The sequence below is a fragment of the Cottoperca gobio genome, chromosome 21 (genome assembly GCF_900634415.1).
Source record: "Cottoperca gobio chromosome 21, fCotGob3.1, whole genome shotgun sequence".
Lineage (NCBI taxonomy): Eukaryota > Metazoa > Chordata > Actinopteri > Perciformes > Bovichtidae > Cottoperca > Cottoperca gobio.
The window spans coordinates 16453407-16475970 of NC_041375.1; the positions used below are offsets into that span (position 1 = coordinate 16453407).

At 40.9% G+C, this 22564-nt stretch overlaps 3 protein-coding genes across 3 annotated transcripts; all 3 read right to left on the reverse strand.

The window, feature by feature from the left end:
- Positions 1-11223: 11223 nt before the first annotated feature.
- Positions 11224-12666, reverse strand: tmsb4x (thymosin beta 4 X-linked). Its single transcript, XM_029459837.1, has 3 exons — positions 12516-12666; positions 11703-11815; positions 11224-11609 (listed from the first exon to the last, which is right to left on the reverse strand). The coding sequence occupies exons 2-3, from the start codon at positions 11800-11802 to the stop codon at positions 11584-11586; spliced, it is 126 nt and encodes a 41-aa protein (XP_029315697.1). The 5' UTR covers positions 11803-11815; positions 12516-12666; the 3' UTR covers positions 11224-11583.
- A 958-nt stretch (positions 12667-13624) lies between these two features.
- tlr8a (toll-like receptor 8a) lies at positions 13625-18380 on the reverse strand. The gene is given in 3 exon segments (XM_029459454.1): positions 13625-15280; positions 15282-16967; positions 18248-18380. Coding segments are annotated over 3 exon segments (3081 nt in total). The 5' UTR covers positions 18251-18380; the 3' UTR covers positions 13625-13888.
- A 322-nt stretch (positions 18381-18702) lies between these two features.
- Positions 18703-22375, reverse strand: LOC115026585 (toll-like receptor 7). Its single transcript, XM_029459452.1, has 2 exons — positions 22172-22375; positions 18703-21873 (listed from the first exon to the last, which is right to left on the reverse strand). The coding sequence occupies exons 1-2, from the start codon at positions 22184-22186 to the stop codon at positions 18721-18723; spliced, it is 3168 nt and encodes a 1055-aa protein (XP_029315312.1). The 5' UTR covers positions 22187-22375; the 3' UTR covers positions 18703-18720.
- Between the last annotated feature and the right edge of the window lie 189 nt (positions 22376-22564).

Sequence of the window (22564 nt, forward strand, 5' to 3'; positions counted from 1 at the left end):
ATTCGATAATGCATCTGAAACTGGGATTAGCAGACTCCAATAGCCCCCGCAAGATGCATGCTTTTCTTTTAAAGTAAATCAGAGGCCCATCTGTCGGAGACATATGCATATCCACTCTGAGTCCTTTACTGTAGTCCCCGGCACAATGAGCACGGCTTTAACTATAAAAGGAGAGACGAGGCTGTTGAGTAGTTATTTTGAAAGTGATATGTACACAACCACATCCTGCCCTGAGTGGGAGATGAAATGAGCAATGAATGCACTGCAGAGAATACTGGCTGCTGTGAAAATGGGCCACTGCTCATCAAAGACATTGTGATACAGTATTTGAGGTGATGTTTCAAGTACATTCAAACACTGCTGTCTCGATTTGACTTTTTTTAATCGAATAGTCACATTTTAAAAATCATTGGTGCTTTTTTTTGTCAGACAGACCTGTTGTATTTCAGTGTTGTCTTTCTAAAACTGTAACTGTATCAACTGTGTATTACTCCTGTGCAACAGTGCAGGGAGGGATCTGTGACTTCCCCCTGCAACAATACATGTGACCTTGAGAAATATTTTAAACTGAGTGTGTATCCTGCCTGTCTATGCCTGTTAAGTTTGTGAAGACGGAGCAGAGGTTAAAACAAGTGATTGCTCAGTTTTATCGACTCGGTGCAGGTGCTTACATGTATAAAAGTGGAAAAGAAATACCACACTGTGTTTCAGTGCCACATTTGTAGGATAGTAAAAAAAAAAAAACTTTATACAGGGAAAATTTTAGGATTCAAAAGAACCTCAGATACTTCAAATTTCAAATGTGTACTCCTAGTTGTAATTGTATACGTGACCCAACGGAAACCTGTAATTCCCAAAAAGTAGTCATATAGATCCAGGTGCCTGTCCTGGAACATCTGCAGCCCACAGATTACACAATGACAGGCTGCTGCTACGTGAGATTGAACCCTCATACAGTGCACCCAGAGAGACAGACCTCGAGGGGATTCAGTCTGTCTGCAAGATAACACACACACACACACACTTTAGTCCCTCGACATGACGGGCTAAACGCGGGCTTTGGTCTCAGCTGGACGCCTCCCATTCTCCTCACATTAATAATGCAGCAGCTACCATGCTGTGAGGGTGGCTTGATGGGGAGGCACCAGACATCTCAAGAGGCTTGAAGTGTTGCTCACCATTATTTATTAACGGGCTTGCCCGGTCCGAGACATTACAGTGGCGTATTAAATCTGTCACAGTCACAGTCCCGGCTCTTACTGTATGCTGGCCACTGCGCCCAATTTGCTCTGCTGGGGTTGTACCACAGTCCTACTGTATGAGAGAAGGATTCAGATTCTCATTCGCATTCAGAATCAGAATCAGAATCAGAAATCCTTTATTAGTCCCACGACGGGGAAATCGGGGGCTGAAGGAGCTGCACAGTGCGGACAAAGTGTCCTGGAGGAGGTGGGACATGTTGTCCAATAGAGAGGGCAGCTTGGCCGTCATTCTCCTGTCTCCCACCACCTCCACAGTGTCCATTAATGCTGACTTTTTAAATAATTTATGTGATGAATTAACACAATGTTTTCTTATGATTAAGTATCCTTGGTGGATCCTGATTAGACCTGACACACCAATACACAATTTCACAGTATATCTACAGATGTTGCAGTAGGTTTTCTTTTAACTTCCATTTCTTCAAATCTGAAGTTAGCTAATGGGGGACTTCCCCTGTGCACTTCCTGTCAGATGACTATATTTATATCCATGTCTCTTTCACACAGCTTCTTTTATTAACCTCCTTTTCAGATGAGGTTGACCTTTTAAAATGTTCCTAAACAAATTACACAACTTTACAATTTCCCTAGGTCGGCACTAATGCTCCGTCATGCTTCACCTGCTATGTTTGCTTTTACTTTTGTAGTTAAAGCCATGATTTACCCAATTAGTTCTGGGAACCTTGTCAGCCTGTGTATATGTTCTAGGTGTAATAGAAAGCATACTTTTCCATGCTGCTGTATTTTAAGCAACAACTAAAGGAACATGTTACCGTGATAATGAAGCCTCTCGTCACAGTTATACAGATTTATACTGTCGCCGCAAGCTGCATTGTTCACTGATGCCTGCAGGGGCTCATTTTATCATTTAACCTTTTAAAGTGGCAAGACCCTAAGGGTCAGAGTTTAAAGATGCCCTTTATTCTTCTTAACTGGAGAGGTTCGTGGTGGATATCATTACATAACAATGTGCCCGAAGAATAGAACCCAGCTCACCTTAGTGCAGCAATCATTTAAACTGCATACCTAACAGGATAAGACATGCTGCAGTATCACTTTTAACTCAGACCATGTGTGTGTACAAGAGCTTTAATGCGCCTGCACTAGTGAAGGGATTATAGGCTCCTGACCGTTCATTTAGAAATGGCTGTGCTGTTATTAGAGACTTGTGTGGTATATCAGCACAATGAAAACAACCACATTTCATTTCCTGTTTCTAGTTAGAATGAGCTTTGTATCTATTACTGCAGGGACACAGAAAATACAGGGATGAAAACAAAGCTCTGCAGACATGGCATTTTAAAGTGCAGGAATTAACTATTTGGGATCGAATACAATATGTTATTAAACTGCAAGATATGAGTGGACTGTGCGTACGTTTTGGTGTTGACATGCAAACACACTTTGTGTAGGTATGCACATTCTACTCCGTTCATATTTGAAGAATGTTCAAGACCTTTTCAGACAGGAACGAGACTTGTATGTTCAAGGCCCAGACACACCAAGCCTACAGGTTCCTTTGCCAAAAGACTGTAGCGGTGCACAGCATGAAGTGGAAACAGCCTGCCACAAAAGGAACAGAGAAAATGTCAAATAGCAGAAGTCGGAAGTTGCAGTTTTAAAACTTTGAACCAAGCGTCCAAGTGCTTACCCACATTATTTACAGGAAGATCAAACCATTCTATAAACCCAATCTGAATGCTTTTATTCGACTTGTTTTTAAATACTGCAAACATGTGTGCAGAACACATTAGATGTAATGGAAGTTTGGGGGCTTATATGATACCATCATAGACGTAAACATAGCTGCAAACCTTTACAAAGGATCAACTTGTAAATCCCTGCATTTGGCCAATATACTGCACATCCAGTTGAGACATGCTGTATCTGATGAGGGATATTGAAGGACTGAAAACCTCTGCACATTCCTCAGACAGTTCTCAACAAGCTGTTGTGTCTTTCTGTCAGAATAACTATCACATTTCAGTTAACCTTACTCTGTGACTGTGGTGCATAGTGCAAAAACAAATCAGTAATTAATGTTTCTCCATTGCAAACTAAAAAACTAAACACATCCTTGATGCACATGCTACACAAAATAAAATGTATGAGCATCACCAGTTTTCAAAATATACAAACAGACTCCTGCTCCTTTGCTTCATACCTCACAAGAGTAATGTGTGCAGCTTTTGGTACAATACCTGCCGACTCATAAATCAAAAAACAACTAGCAGTGTACAATCTTGGCCCGCACAACAATATACTGATGACATTATGTAATTGTAATTAAAGTGCCACATGCACCTCCTTGTTTACCTACATATTTTGTGAACAGAATGCAGAGCCCTGTGGAGCACATGTGACAGTTGCATACTTTTCATTGATGTTATGACACTTGATTTGTCATCAGTTCATTTATGTGTACCATTATGAACAAGTTCCTCTCCTTGCTTACAAACAAGATTTATAAATTCAGCAATAATGAGCAAAAGTGTAAGTTCTATTTCAACACTATGTCAATCTATACATGCTGTATGTCCACCAGTACCGTTCATTTAACTGTGGAGTGTTGCTTCTGCATTATGGCACTGCAGCTCTTCAACCACATCCTGTTACACACCTTTGAAGCCGGCTTCAGACAAATTCACAAACGAGCTCCTGTCACATACAGCGGCACTGTAAATAGCACACGGTGAGATGTGAAGGAAATTTAACAGTCAGGGCACGATAACACTTTCTTGTAAACACTTGTGCACTAAGGAGTGTTAATAATCATGGTTGTTTTTGCATTACTAGTATCAAATACCAGCACATGCTTTTAAAAATGATAAATGGCACATTATAAGTGCTCAAAATCATCTCAGAGAAATGGTAATCCTGTGCAGACACTGTAATAGTCAGGTTAGCTATACTGTAAGTTAGAGAACCGCCATTGGGACCTGCTTAAATTCATAGGAGGAGAAGATGACACATTGTGTAGCTTGAGGATTTGTGTATGATGTATGCACGCTAAAAGGACTTAAGTGGAGGGAAACATCATTAGTGGAGCTTTTGGTTCTTTGTGTCTAATAACAACAATCACAACAATGATGTAACAATGCCCTGTCCTATTATTCATGGGGAATATTGCCAGAAATCTTTGATGGAAATGCTAAGAAAATATATGACATGTCATTCTGTCTTTTGTCCTTTTTGATCTGCACTTTGGACAGATATAGGCACTTAGTCTTTAAAAAAAAAAAAAGAACCGACTTTGTTTCCTGCAGTGCATACGGCCCTCAGCATATTCTAAATACAAACCTTTTTGATTGTGACAAAGTATACGTAAACTAAAAAAAAAAGACATCACAGAAGAGATAGCTGCACTAGATACAATCGAATCGAGTAAAATAGAAAAAGCCCCATGGTTCCATCTCTTAATTAATCTGCGTATATTGCCGTAACAACCGTGTGTCGCTGCAGAGGTTGTGTTCATGGGGCTGTGCGGCCCACATTGACAATGAAATAACTACTTACTCAGCGTCTGAGCCAGAAGGTCAAACCCTGACTTTGTTTACGTCAGAATTTCTGCACACACACCTCTGTGTTTGAATTTTCCAGCTCCACTTTTCAAATGCAACTGCATTTCCCTCGGCTTGAACTGATCATGTTGATGTCAAAGATGTTCAATACGCAGATTTATCACAGTACTGCTAATAGTTCTGTATAAAAATGTACCCGAAAGCCAATTTTCCTGATGAACATCTCTCTTGATGGCTCATCACAAGAGTGCACTTCTGTCTATCTCTCGGTTGTAGAGGTTAAATACATCGTCCTTAAGACAGCTTGTCCGAGCTGTCGACCTCAAGCACTCACTTCCCACTAATTCCTCTCACTTCCTGTCTCTTTGCCACACATGATCACTCTTTTAATGCTAGCTTAAACCAACATGCAACACGTGAATTTGTCCTACTCGTACACATATATTGAAAGTACATGAGGACATTGGCGCTGAAAGGGGGCATTTAGGTTTGCCAGGCTCACAGCTGGTGAGCCACTGAGCTCACCAGGGTGACTCTTGCAGCTGAAAGGTTGCATGCACATGTCACATTGAATCACACTGCGCTGCATCTCTGTCAGTGCACTCGGGACACATCTGCCTAGCTAGTCAGATTGCAAAAATGTAGTCTTTCTTCTTGTAATTGTGTCGCCTTTAATTACTCGTCCTGTAACAGTTCTCACATCCTTGTTGGGTTGTTGAGCTCTATGCCACAAGCACAGCTTTTTTTGTTTTTGCAAGAACTAGCTCAGCTCTTTAAAAGTTCTGAAATTAGTATGTGGGGATAATTTAGACACATTTTCCACTTATTTCAGGAGTTACATAACTGCCAGTGTATTGAAAGCTTTGAAACAACGTGTACACCTCAATTAAAGGAGATTAAAAACTGTTTATGGCTACTCATAAATGTTTTAGTTAGATGGGGTTGTGTTTCTTGTCTGTAGGTTAGTTTCCCTCAACATTTCAACGTGTTCCTCTTTTTCAGTGCAGTTTGTTTGTGTTTCGCATACATTGTCATGGTTTTCAAGACTGCTGATTGGCACGATCAGTCATGTTGGCATTTTTGTGACCAATACACATCTGGCAGAAGCTTATTTCTGATTAGCTGTGTGTATTTGTGACGGAGATACCTCTGGGTTCCTTTGTGGAGAATTCACATTACTTTGTCGGCCTCCTGTTTATTTTCTTGCTATACATCTGATTCTCTTCTTCTTATATCATATATCATTATATCATTAGCACTTTGAGTTTTGTTTACGCAAATGAAAAGTGCGCCTATAAATACAATTTATTATTATTGTTATTATCATGTTACTTTTAGGAAACAATCATCCCCTCTCAACTGTTTTGAGAATTTGTGACGAGGTTTTATATTTCTCATTTTTGGTGCATCTAATCTCTTTACTTAATTTGCTTTATCTACTTCTGCTTGAGTAAGGGAGTATTTAAGTTTCACATAATGATCCAAGCCTATGTGGCTGCCACCCTTGCTTTGTCATTCTGTAAGACGCCATAAACGAAAGGTGCATTCTCTACTAGTTTGGGGTTTGCTGTTCATTACAGCCCTTTGAGAATAAGAAACTCTATTTACTCTGCTTTTGTATTTTCTCTGTTAATGTGGTTTCAAATGTGAACTGACAGGCTTTTGGAGATTCTGCACACAAGTAGATATTTGTGTGTCTCTACAAAATGATCAGTTTGTTAGCCAGATAGACGGATAATCTCCCCTTTGCCACAAATCTGAAGCATAGCACAAGGCACGTTTCTGGAAGTTTCTTTGTCACACATAGCAACCATTATCATGTGTGTCACTGGATTGGCCGACTCACACCCTCAGCTTTTGTGTCTACCTATCACACAATAGCAGCACAGCTTTTTCCCACCGTGGGTATGATAATGAAGACAATGATGAATTGTCCTTTCCTTGGTTCACTCTGAATTAAGGACGTAAAGATGCTGAACCTCCTTACACAGATGAATGAACATTTTAGTCCCCAGCTTCAGCTTTTTATTACATCTACGGTTTTAAATCATCTGCACTATGACTGAGCTGCATATGTTCATCATTATTTCAGATGTGTTTTGACAGTTTACATTTGTTTAGTTCACTAATGTTCCTCTTCCTAATGTATCTGTGAATATTTGTGATTATTCTGTTGTTCTGCTATTATTCAGTTATTCAGCAAAGCTGTGCCGAAAAACAGAAGAAACATGCTTGGGCAGCGTAAACAAGTTCAACTTTTTTCACAGATTTCCAGAGTATCAAGCGTTCTGTTGACCTACTCGGCAGAAACCTAACCAAACCAGCAGAAAATAGTTCCCGGGGCATTGAGTTTCACCCAGCAGCTATTTCTAACAGGTTAGACGACAACAGTTTATTCTCAGTTGAACATACTGTGTGTTTCCTGCAACTGCTTTCCATTTGAAATGATAGCACACCTAGATAAAGTCATTAGGACTGTTGCATTCAGTAGCATCTGTGTAAAGAGATGGAAAAACAGAAGGTTTGTGCCAAAAAACTTTTAAGTATTGCAGAGGAGCCTTAATGATGAAGTCGCTAAAGTCACCACACTGTGTCAAGAGAGAGAAGTGGCATTTCTGAAATCCCGATTTGGTGATCCCTTGTCAACGATCGCTTGCCTAATTGAATCGATTTACAGCTCCGAACAACACTGCGGTCCCTCTGATCATGTGAAAATATGTGGAAAGCTTTAATCTCCTGTCTGCTACCATGGAAACAGAGCGCAAGAAAGATGGACCGGGCGTTCAGGTTTTAGACTGAACGTGAGGAAGGAGCAAACACACAGTCACGTCCTCCGGCGTGTACAAACAATAGCCTGTAGGAACAAGCATTGTTTTTGCCCCTGTAGAATTTCCTGTTAAAAAACGACAATGTCAGGGAATTAGTTGCTGCTTTTAAGAGGTGTTTATTATTGTTTGTATTGTATTGGTTTTGAAAATAATAGAGACAGGTCGGTAGTCAATGCATTGGCATTAGTAAAGCAGAATCTCTCAATAAATGTTCAGTAACAAAACATTTCAAAAAAGGTCTTGATCCATTCTTCTCAAATTGTTAATCACGGCTAATAACTGCATAGTGATTATTTGACTTGTTATTGAAACAGACTCGGCTGTGTCACACACACTGTAATTCAACCCAGACTGCACAGATAACACCAGTTACATCCGGTACAATCCATCTAATCTGAAACATAGCTACAATCTTTCATAAATGTCCAACCAAAACATCACTTTGCTGCAGACAAGTGGTTTACCATCAAACCTCCCTTATACGATGTTTTCAAAGCCAGGAAGATTCATGGTGATGCAGCATCCTGAGAAATACCTACAGTACATTTAAGCAATAGCTCACGACAGGCCGTGGTATATGGTCATTATATCAGTTAAGGGGCGTGGTACAACCCCCTTAAATGTGATATAATGACCATATATCACGGTCTGAAGTGAGCTATTGCTTTTATAAAACGGTTACCAAGTGTGGCAATATGAAAGAAAAATACACACTCCAATTTAAATAGGTTTTATTATTAAATAATGATGTTCAAAATAAAATAGTCCCTCCGTTGCCTTCTGCACAAAACATAGGCACTGATCGACCCACTCCTCCAGAGTAAAGCTTTGTAAGTTTGTTTCTTAACGGACGTAATTTAACAGCTGTAACGGTTGTAGCTTTTTCGCAGACGCGGAGGGATACTGACTTGTTGTGAAAAGTAACTACAATTCTACCCGCGATATACGCTCATTATACCACGGCTAAGAACCAATCAGATAGCTTTATTTGACTTGTCCGTTTTATAATTAAAGATATACTTCGCACACAGAATGAACGAGAACAAGACTTTGTTTTTTTCGCGTGCCTCCACGGCGAATAAAGAATCCAAAGCCGTAAAAAAAAAAGTCTTGACGAATTAAAATAAATGGGGGCCGCGGTTAACAACAGCGAAGCTATATCAAAACATCCGTTTACAAACTCTCACACAACCTCATACAATATAATCTCATTTATCCAATCGTGTGTTCACCACTTCCCAAACACAAGCATTTTTGCTAAAACCTTACTATTTAAAACACTTCCACATAAACATTCTCACTGTCTGAAGTGTTTTAAATAGTAAGGTTTCAGCAAAAATGCTTGTGTTTGGGAAGTGGTGCGCTTACTGTTGATAAATGCGCCCATTTACTTCAATTCATCAAGACGCTTTCTTAAAGAATTCAAAGTAACACGGGGTGAGTTATTGATACACAAATGGTAATTGTTTGAGAAAATCATTCCTTTAATCGTACGTCATGTTTCATTTTTAACCACATATCAATCCCACTATTGTTTACACTGTACCATCCCGCATGACACACCGTAGATCAATGAAATCATTTCTAAGCTAAAATAACAATACAATGACGTTGTCGATGTACAGTATAAGCCTTAAAGATTCCCAGTGTGGTTTCATTCTCAAAGCACATTACGTATATGTAGCCAGAGGCAGTCTCAGAGGCATCTGTGCTGTTCGTAGTGGGCTGCAGTCAGTCCGCGTCACAGTAGGTCCAGAGGGTGCCCGTCACAACACTGCCAGATGGCCTTGTGGGCCGCAAGCCAAGTTCACCACAATCAGCCCTCAGTGTCATTTCACTGTCATTTGCATCCCTTTTCATGGACAGTTATCAGGTCTTGACCGGGCAGACCGACATAAGGAGCATCAGTAAAAAAAAAAAAAAAACAGGGTAACTCATCTCAATATTTGAGTTCTTTCCAACATGTCTTCCCCTCGAAGTGTCCGTGAGCTGAACCCATGAGCTGCGTTTACAAAGTAAGGTTGTCAAGAGAAATCTGTCTGAGGCTATATAAATTATTCAATCAATCAGTTTAGCATTGCATGAGAGTGTAAGAGTGTAAGAGGAGAAAGCAGTGTCTTGTAATATGTAAGATTGGCTACTGTTTTCTCCAAAGCACACATTGTTATAAGACACTGGGAAGCTGTTGTGTGGCAAGACTGCACATACGGATGTTAGAGGACTTAGAGGAGTGGCTGGCATCACAGATGTGTATCAGAGTACTATGTTGACATGTTGGTGTTTCTTAAAAGGGCAAAAATAGAAAAAACAAACTAATATGTGCTTTTTCCCAAAGCAAAACTGACCTTTGATTAAATGCAGCCTCATGGGAGAGGATGAATTTGAATTTGTGCCTTTCCCTAAGCAGAGCCTATTGTTGTTACAGCACAGCTGTTATGCTGTAGGCATTACAGTTACGTAATCTCTCTCCCTCCGCATGCAATGCAGCTGTCGTTCCTGCGCTGCATTATGAGGTAGAGCAGGTTCTAAACAGTCATTCAATGAGGTCACCAAGGCCATGGCTTTCGTTACTCATTCTGCTACAGTAAGTATTGATCACAGTCCTAAGTGGGCACATTTGTCATCTAATCTAAAAATGGTACCTTACTTTACATTTACTTAAAAAAAAACGTTCAGCTAAAGCTATAGTGCTCCTGTCTTATGTGTACGAGCACACATGGCCCCAGGGCAGCAATCAGCTTTAACCTAGTTCAGGTGAGTACCTGTCATTCGTGATTGCAGACGGGGCCATTTCTTTTTAACAAACTACCTTACTAAACATTTCTGAATGTTGTGGATTACTAACTGCCAATCAAGTCAAATTATGAATTTCTGCACTGTAGGCTAACTGAAAATTCAGACACTAACCCTGATCCCAAACCAGCCAGGGCCCATTTGACAAGATGTGACTTTTCTTGGCAGAAGAGAGCTTGTGGGAAACCACAGCTACAGCTGGAGGCAGCGCAGGGAGGGAGTGGAGATGTAGGCCTGCTCACAATTGGTGTAGCTGCAAGGAAGGAGCTTTTGAATGCATCCTGCTATAAAAAGGTTTAGACAGGACTGCAAGGCTGGTCCAATGAAAAGTATCCTTTAGGGTTTTTGATTGTCCCAATGATGCTAAGGATAAGTTTGCTTCTAGAGTCAAATGAAAGCATTGAAGTTTTCACAAAGCAGTACATACATTTTGTTCAACTATAGCATTTCCAGGTGAAATAAAAAATACTGTGTAATGAAAATCTAAATTCTGAACCCTGTCCTTTACAGTTGGTATAGCAAAGCATTGATTTTCTTTAATCCAGAATATTTAGAAATTCAGGCAACCTTTACAGACTGAAAGCATTTTTTGAAAGTTGCGCAAGCTGTTCATGCTTTAGCAGCGGCGAGTGTCAATGCTTATTTCAGTTGGTAACGCCACTCTGCTTGCACTAAAGACAGATGCAACGCCTCCAAAGTGCCGTCTGAGCTGGTGGAGGTGAAAAAGCCAAATTCATGGCACTGGTTATTAAAAATGATTCTTATAGCCCAGGGTGGGTGGTATGAAAACCCTAAAGTGTAAAAACAAGGACAGTCAAGTCAGTTAACATTTTTTTTTATTTTTGCATATTTAACAAAACTGCATTCCAGATGTTGTGACTAAAAAGAACACACCACTTGCCATGTGAACATTCACAAGTGGCCAGAGAAGGGTTACAAAGCATAAAGCGTAGGTCCCTCAGTTGTTTTTTGCGACATGTCTGCGCTCAACCCCACACTGGAGATGAGTCAGCAACAGATGACCAGGAACCCATGCAGACATAAAGCCACACTTCCTTGCTGCACAGAGGGACATCTAGGCGAGTGAGTGGTGGTTTTACAGCCATGGTTTGTCAATTTGGAACAGAAAAAAAAAGGCAAGGCTTGTGAAATCTACAGTGCACAGAAGACTAGTCTTCATTATGACTTCTTCTCCTGATCGATGGCTGGAAGAGGAGAAACATTAGAGTCATTAGTATAAAGGTTGTTGACATAGCAAATAAAATATTCTGATAAAGCGCATTAGGTACAACACATACTTTCTTTGGTTGGCAGGGTGTTTTTCTCCTCAGTATCAGTCTTCTTCAGCTTGGTCTTGTCGAATGTTGTGACTTCATCGACGCATATTTTGTCACTCATATCTGCAGAGGTTCTAAAACAGAAAATAAACCTTAAATTAGCCTGTGTCAAGTGGGTTCCGTCAGACACACACCTGGGCATGTGGACAGTTAGCATGTCAGCATTAACAGAGCTTGTAGGACTATTTACATGCCTCACAGAACAACGAGGTTAGAGAAAGACAATGAAGTGTATGCGAACACGCCCATATGTGCAGTGTTTAGCAGCGCCAGACTTGAGAAGCGCTTTGTGTCAGTTAGTGAACGCGTGCAGCTGACGGGCCACCGCCCTTCAATGCAATCTAGATGAGCACACTGCAGTCACCTACAGACCCTCCTCTGAACAATAAAACATTGACTGAACAAGTCTACGAAATCAAACAAAATGCATGTTGTGTCAGTAACTTGCGTAATTTGTTAAGCTCAACACGTTATAGGACTACCTCACATTCAGTACATGTTCTCAGCCTCTTCCGAGTCAGGTTTATTGTTCAGAGGGGGTGTCTGCTATAGTCGGTGGCATTTGTGTTTAAATATGCACGACTTTAGGCATTTCTGATTAATGCCAGCAGCTTTGAGCGCGTGCGAGGCTGTCCGATAATCAGACCGGACATTGAGAGACGATGATAATAAACTCAAAAACAGAAACAAAAAATCATTCGACAGTAAGGCTAAAATATGAATAGGCTCAAATCAATCTTGCACATGATGGAATTAGCACGGAAACACACTCACCTTGGTTTTTTTTTGTCAGCGAGATAGTGGTATGCACGTCTGGTTGGCGCAGGAGAGTAGTGAAGGTAGTGAGCGTCAATCACGCTATAAATACTGCGGAGTATGCAAATACTCCTCTGACGTCACAGTCACTGTGTCTTTTTTTTTTTTTTTTTTTTTTACACTTATGTTTTTGCTTTAAGAGTGAAAAGTACCAAACGCCCCATACGCAGTAGTTCTATTTTAAATGTAGCCACGTCCGTGCATTTATTAGAGGAACTATAACTGAGACCACCTGCATCATATGAGGTGAGCGGAATCACTGCAGCCATCAGTTTCCTCCTGTCATTAAAGAAGGCATCATAGCGGTTCCAAGGAGTTTATTGTGCCACAAAGCGAATACAAATACAGAGTGATTTATTATGAGTAAGACAAGGATTGACTTGTTTAGCTTTAACTTGCACAAAGCGCCCAGGGATGTACAAAGAGAATGTATCAGGGGGCGACACCTTGCGGGCAAACAAAGTAAAAACCAGGAAGTGTGGACGGGGACCTGCAAGTATAGGAGTATATACAGCAGGGATGTCAAACTCATTTTAGTTCAGGGGCCACATTCAGCACAATTTTGATCTTATGTGGGCCGGACCAGTAAAATCACAGCATAATAACATATAAATAACGACAACTCCAAATAAGTACATTCTGAAAATGTTCAAATTGAATGAACTATCTTTTTACAAAACATTATGAACAACCTGAACTTTCTTAAGAAAGAAAGGTGCAATTTCAACAATATTATGCCTCAGTTTATCATTTACACATGTACATTTACAGATCACAGTGTATCTACAAAAACACAAAACATTTTGTTACAGGTATCTGGAACAGTATTTTACTTTATGATCAAAATAACACATTTTTACACTTTGCAAAATCATCCCGCGGGCCAGATTGGACCCACTGGTGGGCCGGTTTTGGCCCACGGGCCGCATGTTTGACACCCCTGATATACAGTATCTGCTATATACATCCATAGTATAACTGTGTCAGACAAACGTCCAGTGTTGGTTTTGATTCTCTAATAAGTTAGTCTCATTCGCAATAAACACTTACAATATAGAATAATGCAGTTTGTTCTTACACACATTGATTTATTTATACAATGTAATAATTGCACACTAATAACAAGACATCCAGTATCATTGTAAATAATAAAAATAAATAAAAAATGTCTTTATTGGTCTTCAATTAAGTCCCAGGCAGAGTAATTGAAGTTGTGAAGGACCACGTCATCAGTGTTGATATGGAGAACAATAGTTGTTGTTTTTTAGCAGGCTCCAGATATTATTGTCCATATTAAATCTGTAGATGATTCCCAGACAGTTGTGATTGGTTCACTTGTTGGTGAAGTACTTTGAATAAGTCTTGTTGTACATCACCTTGTTGTCCACTCTCACCACATTCCTCAGGTTTTGCCAAAACCAGGGCTCTGCAGCCGCTGTTCTCGGCCACTCCACAACACTCTTCTCACACAGCCTCCTCCTCAGGCGCAGGAAGTGAGAGTGCTGCAGCACGGGTTCCAGCATCAGCAGCACGATCACATCCATGTTTTCATCTAGCAGTCTTTGGTGGGCCAGATACATCGCCAGCTTAAAACCCCCAGTCTTAACGTAGCCCTCCGTTAAGACGAACAGGGTCTTACGACTGCACCGGATGCTCTGAGTGAGGTTATCTACCAGTGGGACTCCGGGGGTCCAATCCCTCTCCTCCAGACACAGAGGAAGATGCATCTCTCCTTCCTCTTCCAGTTTCACTCGCAGATCCCTCATCACCCACTCAGAGACACGTGGATCTGTGGTGTCGTAAGTCACGAACACGTCATAAACACTGTCCGGTGAGTTTAAGGAACTGTATCCTTTCAGCTTCGCTTTCATATAGTGTAGGACGTAGGAAGCATCCCAGTAAAATAAGTGAGCAACTGTTGCCACGATCATAAAAACGATAGTGAAGGAACTGGTGAGAATGTAGATCAAGAACGCCTCATTGTCATTTACACACTGATTAATGTTAAAGCCGATCAGAGGGTGATCCTTCTGGTTTGCCGGCGTGTCGCATGTCACCTCGGTGGTCAGTCTAGGGATCTTGAAATCACTGTTTTCAATCCACAGAATGAAATCTAATGAATCGCAGGTACACTGGAACGGGTTTCTCTGCAAGAACAAAGTCTCAATCTTAGATTTAGGTGTCGTTTCGAAGGTGGATTGATTGATGATAGTCAGTTTGTTGTTTCTGAGGCTAAGAGTTGAAAGGCTTCTTGCACCCTTAAAAAACCCATTGGCCAAGTGGAAGATGTGATTATGACTCAGGTCAAGGAAAGTCAAAGTGTCGGTGACGTTAGAGCTCATACCTGTCAGATTAGATAAATCATTGAAGCTCAGGTCTAAAAATTGAAGTTGATGAAACAACTTGAGTTTGTCCCACGTAAAGTCAGTAAGAAAGTTGTGATTTATGCGTAGTATGGTCAGGTTACACGGCAAATATTTATAAACATCATCGGGAATCTTTGCAAGGTTGTTGTGGGATATATCTAAAATCATCAAATTAGTAAGATTAATAAAAAGCTTCTTGTATAAGCTATCTTTCCAAAGAGTCCCGAGAAAATTATGTGAAAACTGAAGTTCTGTCAATGATCTGCTGTACATCTGTTTTGTCGTTAATACGGAAATATCGTTATGACTCATATTCAGCACCCTCAGTGCGGGCAGATTTTGCGTAAAATTTAAATTATGCTGTTACCCCGAAAGCTTTAAAGTAGTGTTCATTGTGACTGAGGTCTAGCACCTCTAGTTTATTTAGTTCTTTGAAGGCGTTGTTAAAGGCCAGATCAATCTTATTGAATGACAGGTCCAGGTATGTCAGATTAGGCAGCGAGGAGAACTCTGTTCCATTAAGTGCTGCAGAAAATCCATTTCTTGAGAGGTTCAAACATGCAATATTTCCATAGCCCACAAATTGCTTTGGAGAAATGAAGAATAGATTATTTGAGCTAAGGCTTAGCACTCGTCCAGAATTAAAGCACTCTTCCTTAACAAGGCTGCGTGATACCCCATAAACAAAATCTTTCGGATAGAGTTTTATGAGCGGGGAAATAAAAAGGTCTGACCTCTGATTGAAACCATCACTTGAGTGTGAGGGATTCTTCTCTGGAGTGGGATACAGCCTGTTTTCTGTGAGGTATATCATTTTCAGGTTGTAGAATTTGCTAAATAGGGTGGAATCAGAGTGAATAATGAAGTTAGTCCCTAAATTCAGGGCAGACAGATTTTTGAGCTCGTACAGAGGGCTGAGCGTGCCAGGTCCAATACGCTGGAATACCAAACCCTCCATATGAAAAGTTTGGAGGGACACAAGATTCGAAAACTCCTTTGAGAGATTTAATGTCGCAGGGTACAACCTGTGACCAAAGTTGAAAGAGAGATCAATTCTTTCTAACCTTGGAAGGTATTTTAGAAATGTTGCCTCCTCAGTAATTGCCTTTAATAAGAAGTTAAATGTAAGGAACAAATGTTTAAGACTGTACAGCCTCTCAAACCACGAGGGATTCAGGTGGTCCAGTGAGTTTCCTCCCAGGTTCAGTTCCTCAAGCTGTGTTAGATCTTGAAATGCATTAGGATGGATACCAAGGGAAATGTTTTGGCAGGGAACACAGGGAGTTGGAGCAGTTAGACATCGTGGACAGTTCCCATCTATTTTTAGGACTTTTAAATTTGGTAGCCCAAGAAAATCATCAGCTATGTTCTGTATTCTGTTAGAACCCAGATTTAACATGATTAATGATTGGGGTAATCCTTTGGGAACTTCAGTTAGGTTGTTAAAGGACAAGTTCAGAGACTGCAGTTTTCTCATTACCACAAAAGTGTCTTTCATGATCTTGACAGATTTCCCACAAGGATTCCAGAAGAAGCAGTTTTTGGATAACCATAAGTGCGTCATGTTTGTTAAGCCAGCAAGGCTCCTGTTATCCAACAACAGAATCCTGTTATTGCTCAGGTCGACTTTTTCTACGCTGAGAGGGAGGTTGCCGGGAATTTCACTCAGACAGTTGCCAGTCAGTTTCAGCGTACGCAGTTTTGTCAGATTTTGGAAAGCATTCACATCAATGATCGTTCCTTTGTTCTTGTTTGCCCAGCTGAGATCAAGGTGAGTCAGATTAAGCAGGTTGGAAAATGCATGAACCGAAATATTCTTCATGAAGTTTTCGGATAAATTGAGCTCAGTTGCATTACTGGTTATCCCTAAAGGTACTGCATGCAGATGACGGCCTCTACAGTCAAATAGGACCTTAGAGTCATTGTAGGCTGTGACATCACAAGGGAACCAAGAGGACATCCACTCAGGCTTACATGCAGCAGGCTGGAGCTCATAGTGGCAACACAGACAGAACAGCAGCAAGTGCGTCCAACATGTGACCGTCTGTAGATAAACAACAGAATTAGTCAAATGCAACGACTTTAAGATATTGTCAGTAATAAACATGTGTAAAAAGACTGTATATCATACATTTTGTATTATGTATGGAATGTCTTAAAATAATTTGTCAGAAGGAATGATTACATTAATGTGGATATGGGCACCTGACTAATGCTTTTAGGAATTAGCAAATTGCTGTTCAGAATGGTACCATTTGTATCCAGCAGGTGGCAGCACTCTGTTGCTTAATATCACTACACTGGATTAACGGCTCTTTGTATTTTGAATTATATAATTAGTTAACTCTTTACAACCAAACTAAGCAACTTTTGCTCGACAATAGCTATTAAATACTAAAGTCTACTGCACGTATAGATAAACGTCATAAAGTCAGTGAATTAACAATGTCAGACACACAACAATATGTATCTAACCAATATTAGTCACCATAAACCACAGGTCAGTTTAGTACACTACCGAGTGTAATGAACCGAGCAATGGCGTGTTTTATTCCATAGAAATTCAACCGTTTTATTTTTTAATTACTTCCTTTAAGAAGCTTTACATATTTTCACTTTAACAATAGGTTTTCCGTTTTGCTTCCCCATACGTTGTAAAGAGTGTTTCACAGCGAGAGACAGGATCACATTTACATTCTGTGTCCACTTGTTCCAGCTCTTCATTGAAGCTGTGTTTCTTTACAGTGAGTGAGATTTAGTTGCACCTTTCCATCGAATGGAAATCTTATGATTGTCCCGTGAATGATTTTAGACACAATTAACAAGATGTCATTCTGACACGTGGCACTTTTTGGAAACTAGAAAAATACAGTTCTGTGGGTTTCAACAATGTTCGGCTGAACCGAACCGTTAATTGCTACTCTCTCATTATGGAAAGTGATATTGATAGAATATAAATGATGGGAACTAGTTTCTCCCACACAGTTGTGAGTAAACTTTAATGTATCTTATTTACTGTAGAACACTCCATTATTTAAAAAAAAAAATGTTTTTAATGAGTCAAATAAATGTACACACACACACACACACACACACAGTTAGAACAAGTATTATATAATGCCGGAAAGTTCATCGCAGAAGCACAAAATCATTACAGATTATAATAAGGAAACATCCAATTAAAAACACAGTTTATGCATAACACACACTGAGGAAGAAGTGTGATAAGATAAAACGTTTAGTTAACTTTCAGTAGATCAATCTATTCTCTACTATACATCGTTTTTAAAAAAGCACAAAGAAATGTGTATCATTCAAACTCACCATCGTGCATGCACCGTATTGATTCCTTGTGATCCTTCAATGACAACCTTGAAAAACAAGTGACTTTCTGGCACTTTGCAATCTTTCGGGTAAAATTGAAAGTTAACTATTTGTGAAAACTATCCGAGTCTTTTAATCTCTGTGTTCTTAATCATTAACATGCAACACACATTCAAAAAAATAAAATCCTCCTGTTGCTGAAGTCAAACTAAAGCAACAAACTAGGCTAGTTCTCATAACAAGGGCAGAAGTAACTTGTGGTTTGAAGAAGCGCATCTGTTTCATTTCCCCTTTTCAGAACATGTTGGCTGCCTTGTTGCCATTGTAGACAAAAGCAAAGAGTGGCACCAAGTTCCCTTAAAATTAGCACATAATTCAACATAACATTAACATACCAATTGTTTTCTTGCACATTGTAATTCAGTTAATGAAGTACATTCATGAATGAAAGTAGGAACTAAGTATGAGTTTTTTTACAGTGTCTCTTTGAAGAGATTGTTGTACTGTTTGTGACTTTCAGTGGCTAAAACGCTTCTCAGGCTGAACCAGAAGTACAACTGGGCTTGAGGGTTAGTCGGCCACTCCAACACAGAGCGCTTATACAGTCTCTTCCTTAATCTCAGGTACTTTGAATTGCAAGGTACTTTCTCCAAGAGGATCAGTACGATAACATCGTTCTTCTCATCCATTAGTCTTTGGTGGGCCATGTAGAAAGCTGTCGTGAAGTTGCCGCTTTTGATATATCTGTTGGTGAGAACGAACACGGTCCTCTTGCTGTTGTGGATGCTCTGAGAGAGGTTGTCGATCAGGGGGCATCCGGGTAGCCAATCCCGCTCCTCCAGACACAGCGTCAGGCGGCGGTCTCCGTGTTCCTCCAGATGAGCGCACATTTCCTTCATCACCCACTCTGACACCGCCGCATCCTCCTTGTCATATATCACAAAGGCGTCATAGGCAGAGCTTTGGGAGTACAGGCGGCCATAACCTTTGAGCTTCGCCCGGCAGAAGTGGTAGATGTACCAGACGTCCCACAGGAAGAGATGGCTGGAGATTGACAGGGTGAGGAAGCTGAGGACGAGGGAAGTCATGAGGGTGTAGAGGATGATTGACAGGTAGTGGTGCTGGCAGGCTAGCAGGTCCACTGAGATCACAGGATGACCTCTTTGTGCCCCCGGGTTAACACAAGTAACATCCGTGCCCAGTCTGGGGATGTACACCCGGGTCGCGTTGAGCCATGTGACAAACCAAGTGGCGTTGCAACTGCAGAGGAATTTGTTATCGTGCAGAAGCAGCATGTCCATCTGATTAACGACATCGTCTGGAAAGCTCGATTTTTCAATGTGCTGTATTTGATTAGAACTGAGATCCAGATATTTCAATTTGGAGGCGTCCTTGAGGAAATCCGGCGTGAGTCTCAGGATGTAGTTGTGATTTAGAAGGAGCTTCGTGAGAGACTTGGTACAGAATGACAGCATGGGGGGGACAGTATTCAAGTGGTTTCCACTGAGATCTAAGACTTGCAATGAATTTAAAAGTTTTAGTTTCTCCCAATCAAAGGATTTGTCTTTTAGTTTGTTGTTTGTGATGTAGAGCTCAGACAGTTTGTCCGGCAGACCGCTGAACACTTCCGGCGGAATGAAGTTGAGGTTGTTATAGGAGATGTCGAGGACAGTCAGATTACTTAATTTCTTGAAATAATTGACATACCTGGTGTCCCCGTCCCTCCACAGCATATCTAAGCGGTTATCTATGAACTCTAACCTCTCTAGAGATTGACTCTCCAGCTCTGTGTTAGTAGAAGTAGAGATCTTGTTGTGATTCATGAGCAATACCTTGAGATTTTTCAAATTGATGGTAAAATTAAGCATGTGAGTCAAGCCCTCCGACTCAAAGTAATGGTTGTTGTAACTTATATCTAAGATGACCAGATTTTTCAGCTCTTGAAATGCGGTGGAGTAGAGCAGGTCAAGGCGATTTGAGGAGAAGTCTAGATATTGTAAATTAGTCAGATAGGTAAATTCAGAGCCATTCAGACTTTGGCTCATTGCATTTCCCGACAGATTGAGGCATCTCAGCTCTCCGAGATTTAGAAATCTTGCATGCAAGAAGAAAATGTTGTTCCTGCTCACATCTAGAGTTTTGCCGAACTGACTGCAATTCTTGTTCACAAAGGATGTGACCGTTCCAAGTTCCTTATCTTTGTATTTGCAGCTGCGAGCATATTCATCATATCTGAAGTAATGAATCTCTCTCACTTCGTCACTTTGGTACTGAGCTGCAGACGACATGGGAGACCAGTACAATGGCTCTCCCCCCGAGTAACCGACGCCACCTTGGCCGTCAGAGGGGGAAGATATTTTGTTGTCAGACAGACTGATTATTTTGAAGCTTTTTAATTCCATCAGAATACTGAGGTTAGTCATTTTAATAAAGTTTGTACCCAGATCTAAAACCTCCAGGTTTGTGAGATTTTTGATGGGAGCAATGCTCTCCGGCTTTAGCTGCTGAAACACAAAGCCCTTCAGCCTGAGAATCCGAAGGGATTTGAGGGAGGAGAAACTGCAGCTCAGCCTCAGTGTTTCAGGGTACCTCTGAAGCTCATAGTTAAATGAAAGGTCCAGTTCTTCCAGTTTTCCCAGGAAATGTGGGAATTGCGTGTCTCCTATCGCTCTCGCTAAAAAGTTTGACGAGAGATCGAGCACTCTCAGCTCTGTCGTGCTGGAAAACCACTCAAACGGCACGCTCGTCAGAGAGTTACTGTGCAGGCGCAGCGTCTTTAGTTTTGTCAACATTTTAAAAGCCGTGTTGCTGATGTCAAGGGGTGAATTATCTGGGCACGGGTCGCACGGGAAAGGAGCGTTGTAACACCGAGGACAGTTTCCGCTGATATCTAGAATCTCAAGGTTAGTTAAGTTTTTGAAATCCTCATCGGTGACCTTTTGAATGTTGTTGTTGTAGAGGTACAACTCCTTCAGACTTGTGGGCAGTTGATTTGGAATAAAGGATAAGTTGTTTGACTTAAGACACAGCAATGTTAAATTGTTAAGCTGTAAAAATGCACCTTCCTCTATTTCATAGGAAACGTTACATGGGTTACGGTAATAACAGTTTTGACTGAGGTAAAGCATCTGGATATTTCTAATCTCAGCCATCTTTGCTTTAGAAATATAAAAGATGTGATTCACTTCCAGACTCAGCAGGATGAGGTTTGGAGGGAGGCCTTTAGGTATACTGTGGAGCTGATTGCCATCTAGATACAGTGCTCGCAGGTTCCTCAGGCTGGTAAAGGTGTTTTCCTCTATTATCACACTCTTGGTGCACATGTTGTCCTTGGGCCCGACTTTGATGGGCACACAGTTGCACCTCATGTCAATCTCAGTCAGGTTCTCCAGACCGTGAAAGGAGGTGGAGTTTAATTTAGGAATATGGTTGATGGTGAGCGTCAGATTGGTTGTGTCTCTGGGGATGCCAGCGGGGACATCTTTGAGGCTTCTCTCGGTGCAGTCGACCGTCACCACGCTGCCGTTGTTGGTCTCGATCACATCACATGGCAGAGTTTTTGGGTAATAAACGCTAGCTGTCGACATGGAGAGGCAACACCACAGGCCCAGCAGTGTCACACACATCTGTACAGAAAACACAGGCGCTTCACTGAGAAATGTGTGCAGGTGAAACAGCTGATAATAAAGTTACATTACTAAGAAAACACACATATCAAGCATAAATATCAACACTCTTGAGTAAGGTATGTACAGAAATGCCACTTCATAATACAACTAGGAACTGGTACAAGCTAGTGTTTAATTTCCCACCTCTCCATGTAGTTACCAGCCCTTCTGATCAAAGCCAACCTGCCTTTTCACCTCTTATCTGAATGCAATTATAATATAACGCAGCATATTAACAAATATAACGGACACTCACCAGGCGGAAGGACATTGTTCACATGAGAGATTTAAAAGACGAGTTCTGTTGTCAAGTTGGATCAAGTACTGAAAGAAGTGTAACAATGATGATGATGAGCTTGAAGGTGAAGGGATGAAAGTAACAGGTGGCTCGGTTTGCCCATGGTGTGTATAATAAGCCAGCATCACTTCCCTATTGTCACAAACCGCACGGAAGTCTTCTATCTCTTACAATGTGTGTTTGATAACAGTCGACGGGTCCTGTTAGTTATATAATGTAACTGCAACCATGTGCTTTATGCAAAGATTACTATGAAGAGGTTTCCTTCAGAATAAAAGGGGATCTACAGTGATGGTGTCTTGCTGTTAGAGTACAGTTTAACAGCACAGCTGGAGGAGTTGTGGGTTATTC

Bases quoted from the DNA above. Each gene is read 5' to 3' on its own strand.
- tmsb4x (XM_029459837.1), bottom strand. From the start codon at position 11,802: ATGAGTGACAAAATATGCGTCGATGAAGTCACAACATTCGACAAGACC. The intron at 11,610-11,702 runs GTATGTGTTGTA...CTCCTCTTCCAG, and splicing joins CACCCTGCCAACCAAAGAAA to CCATCGATCAGGAGAAGAAG.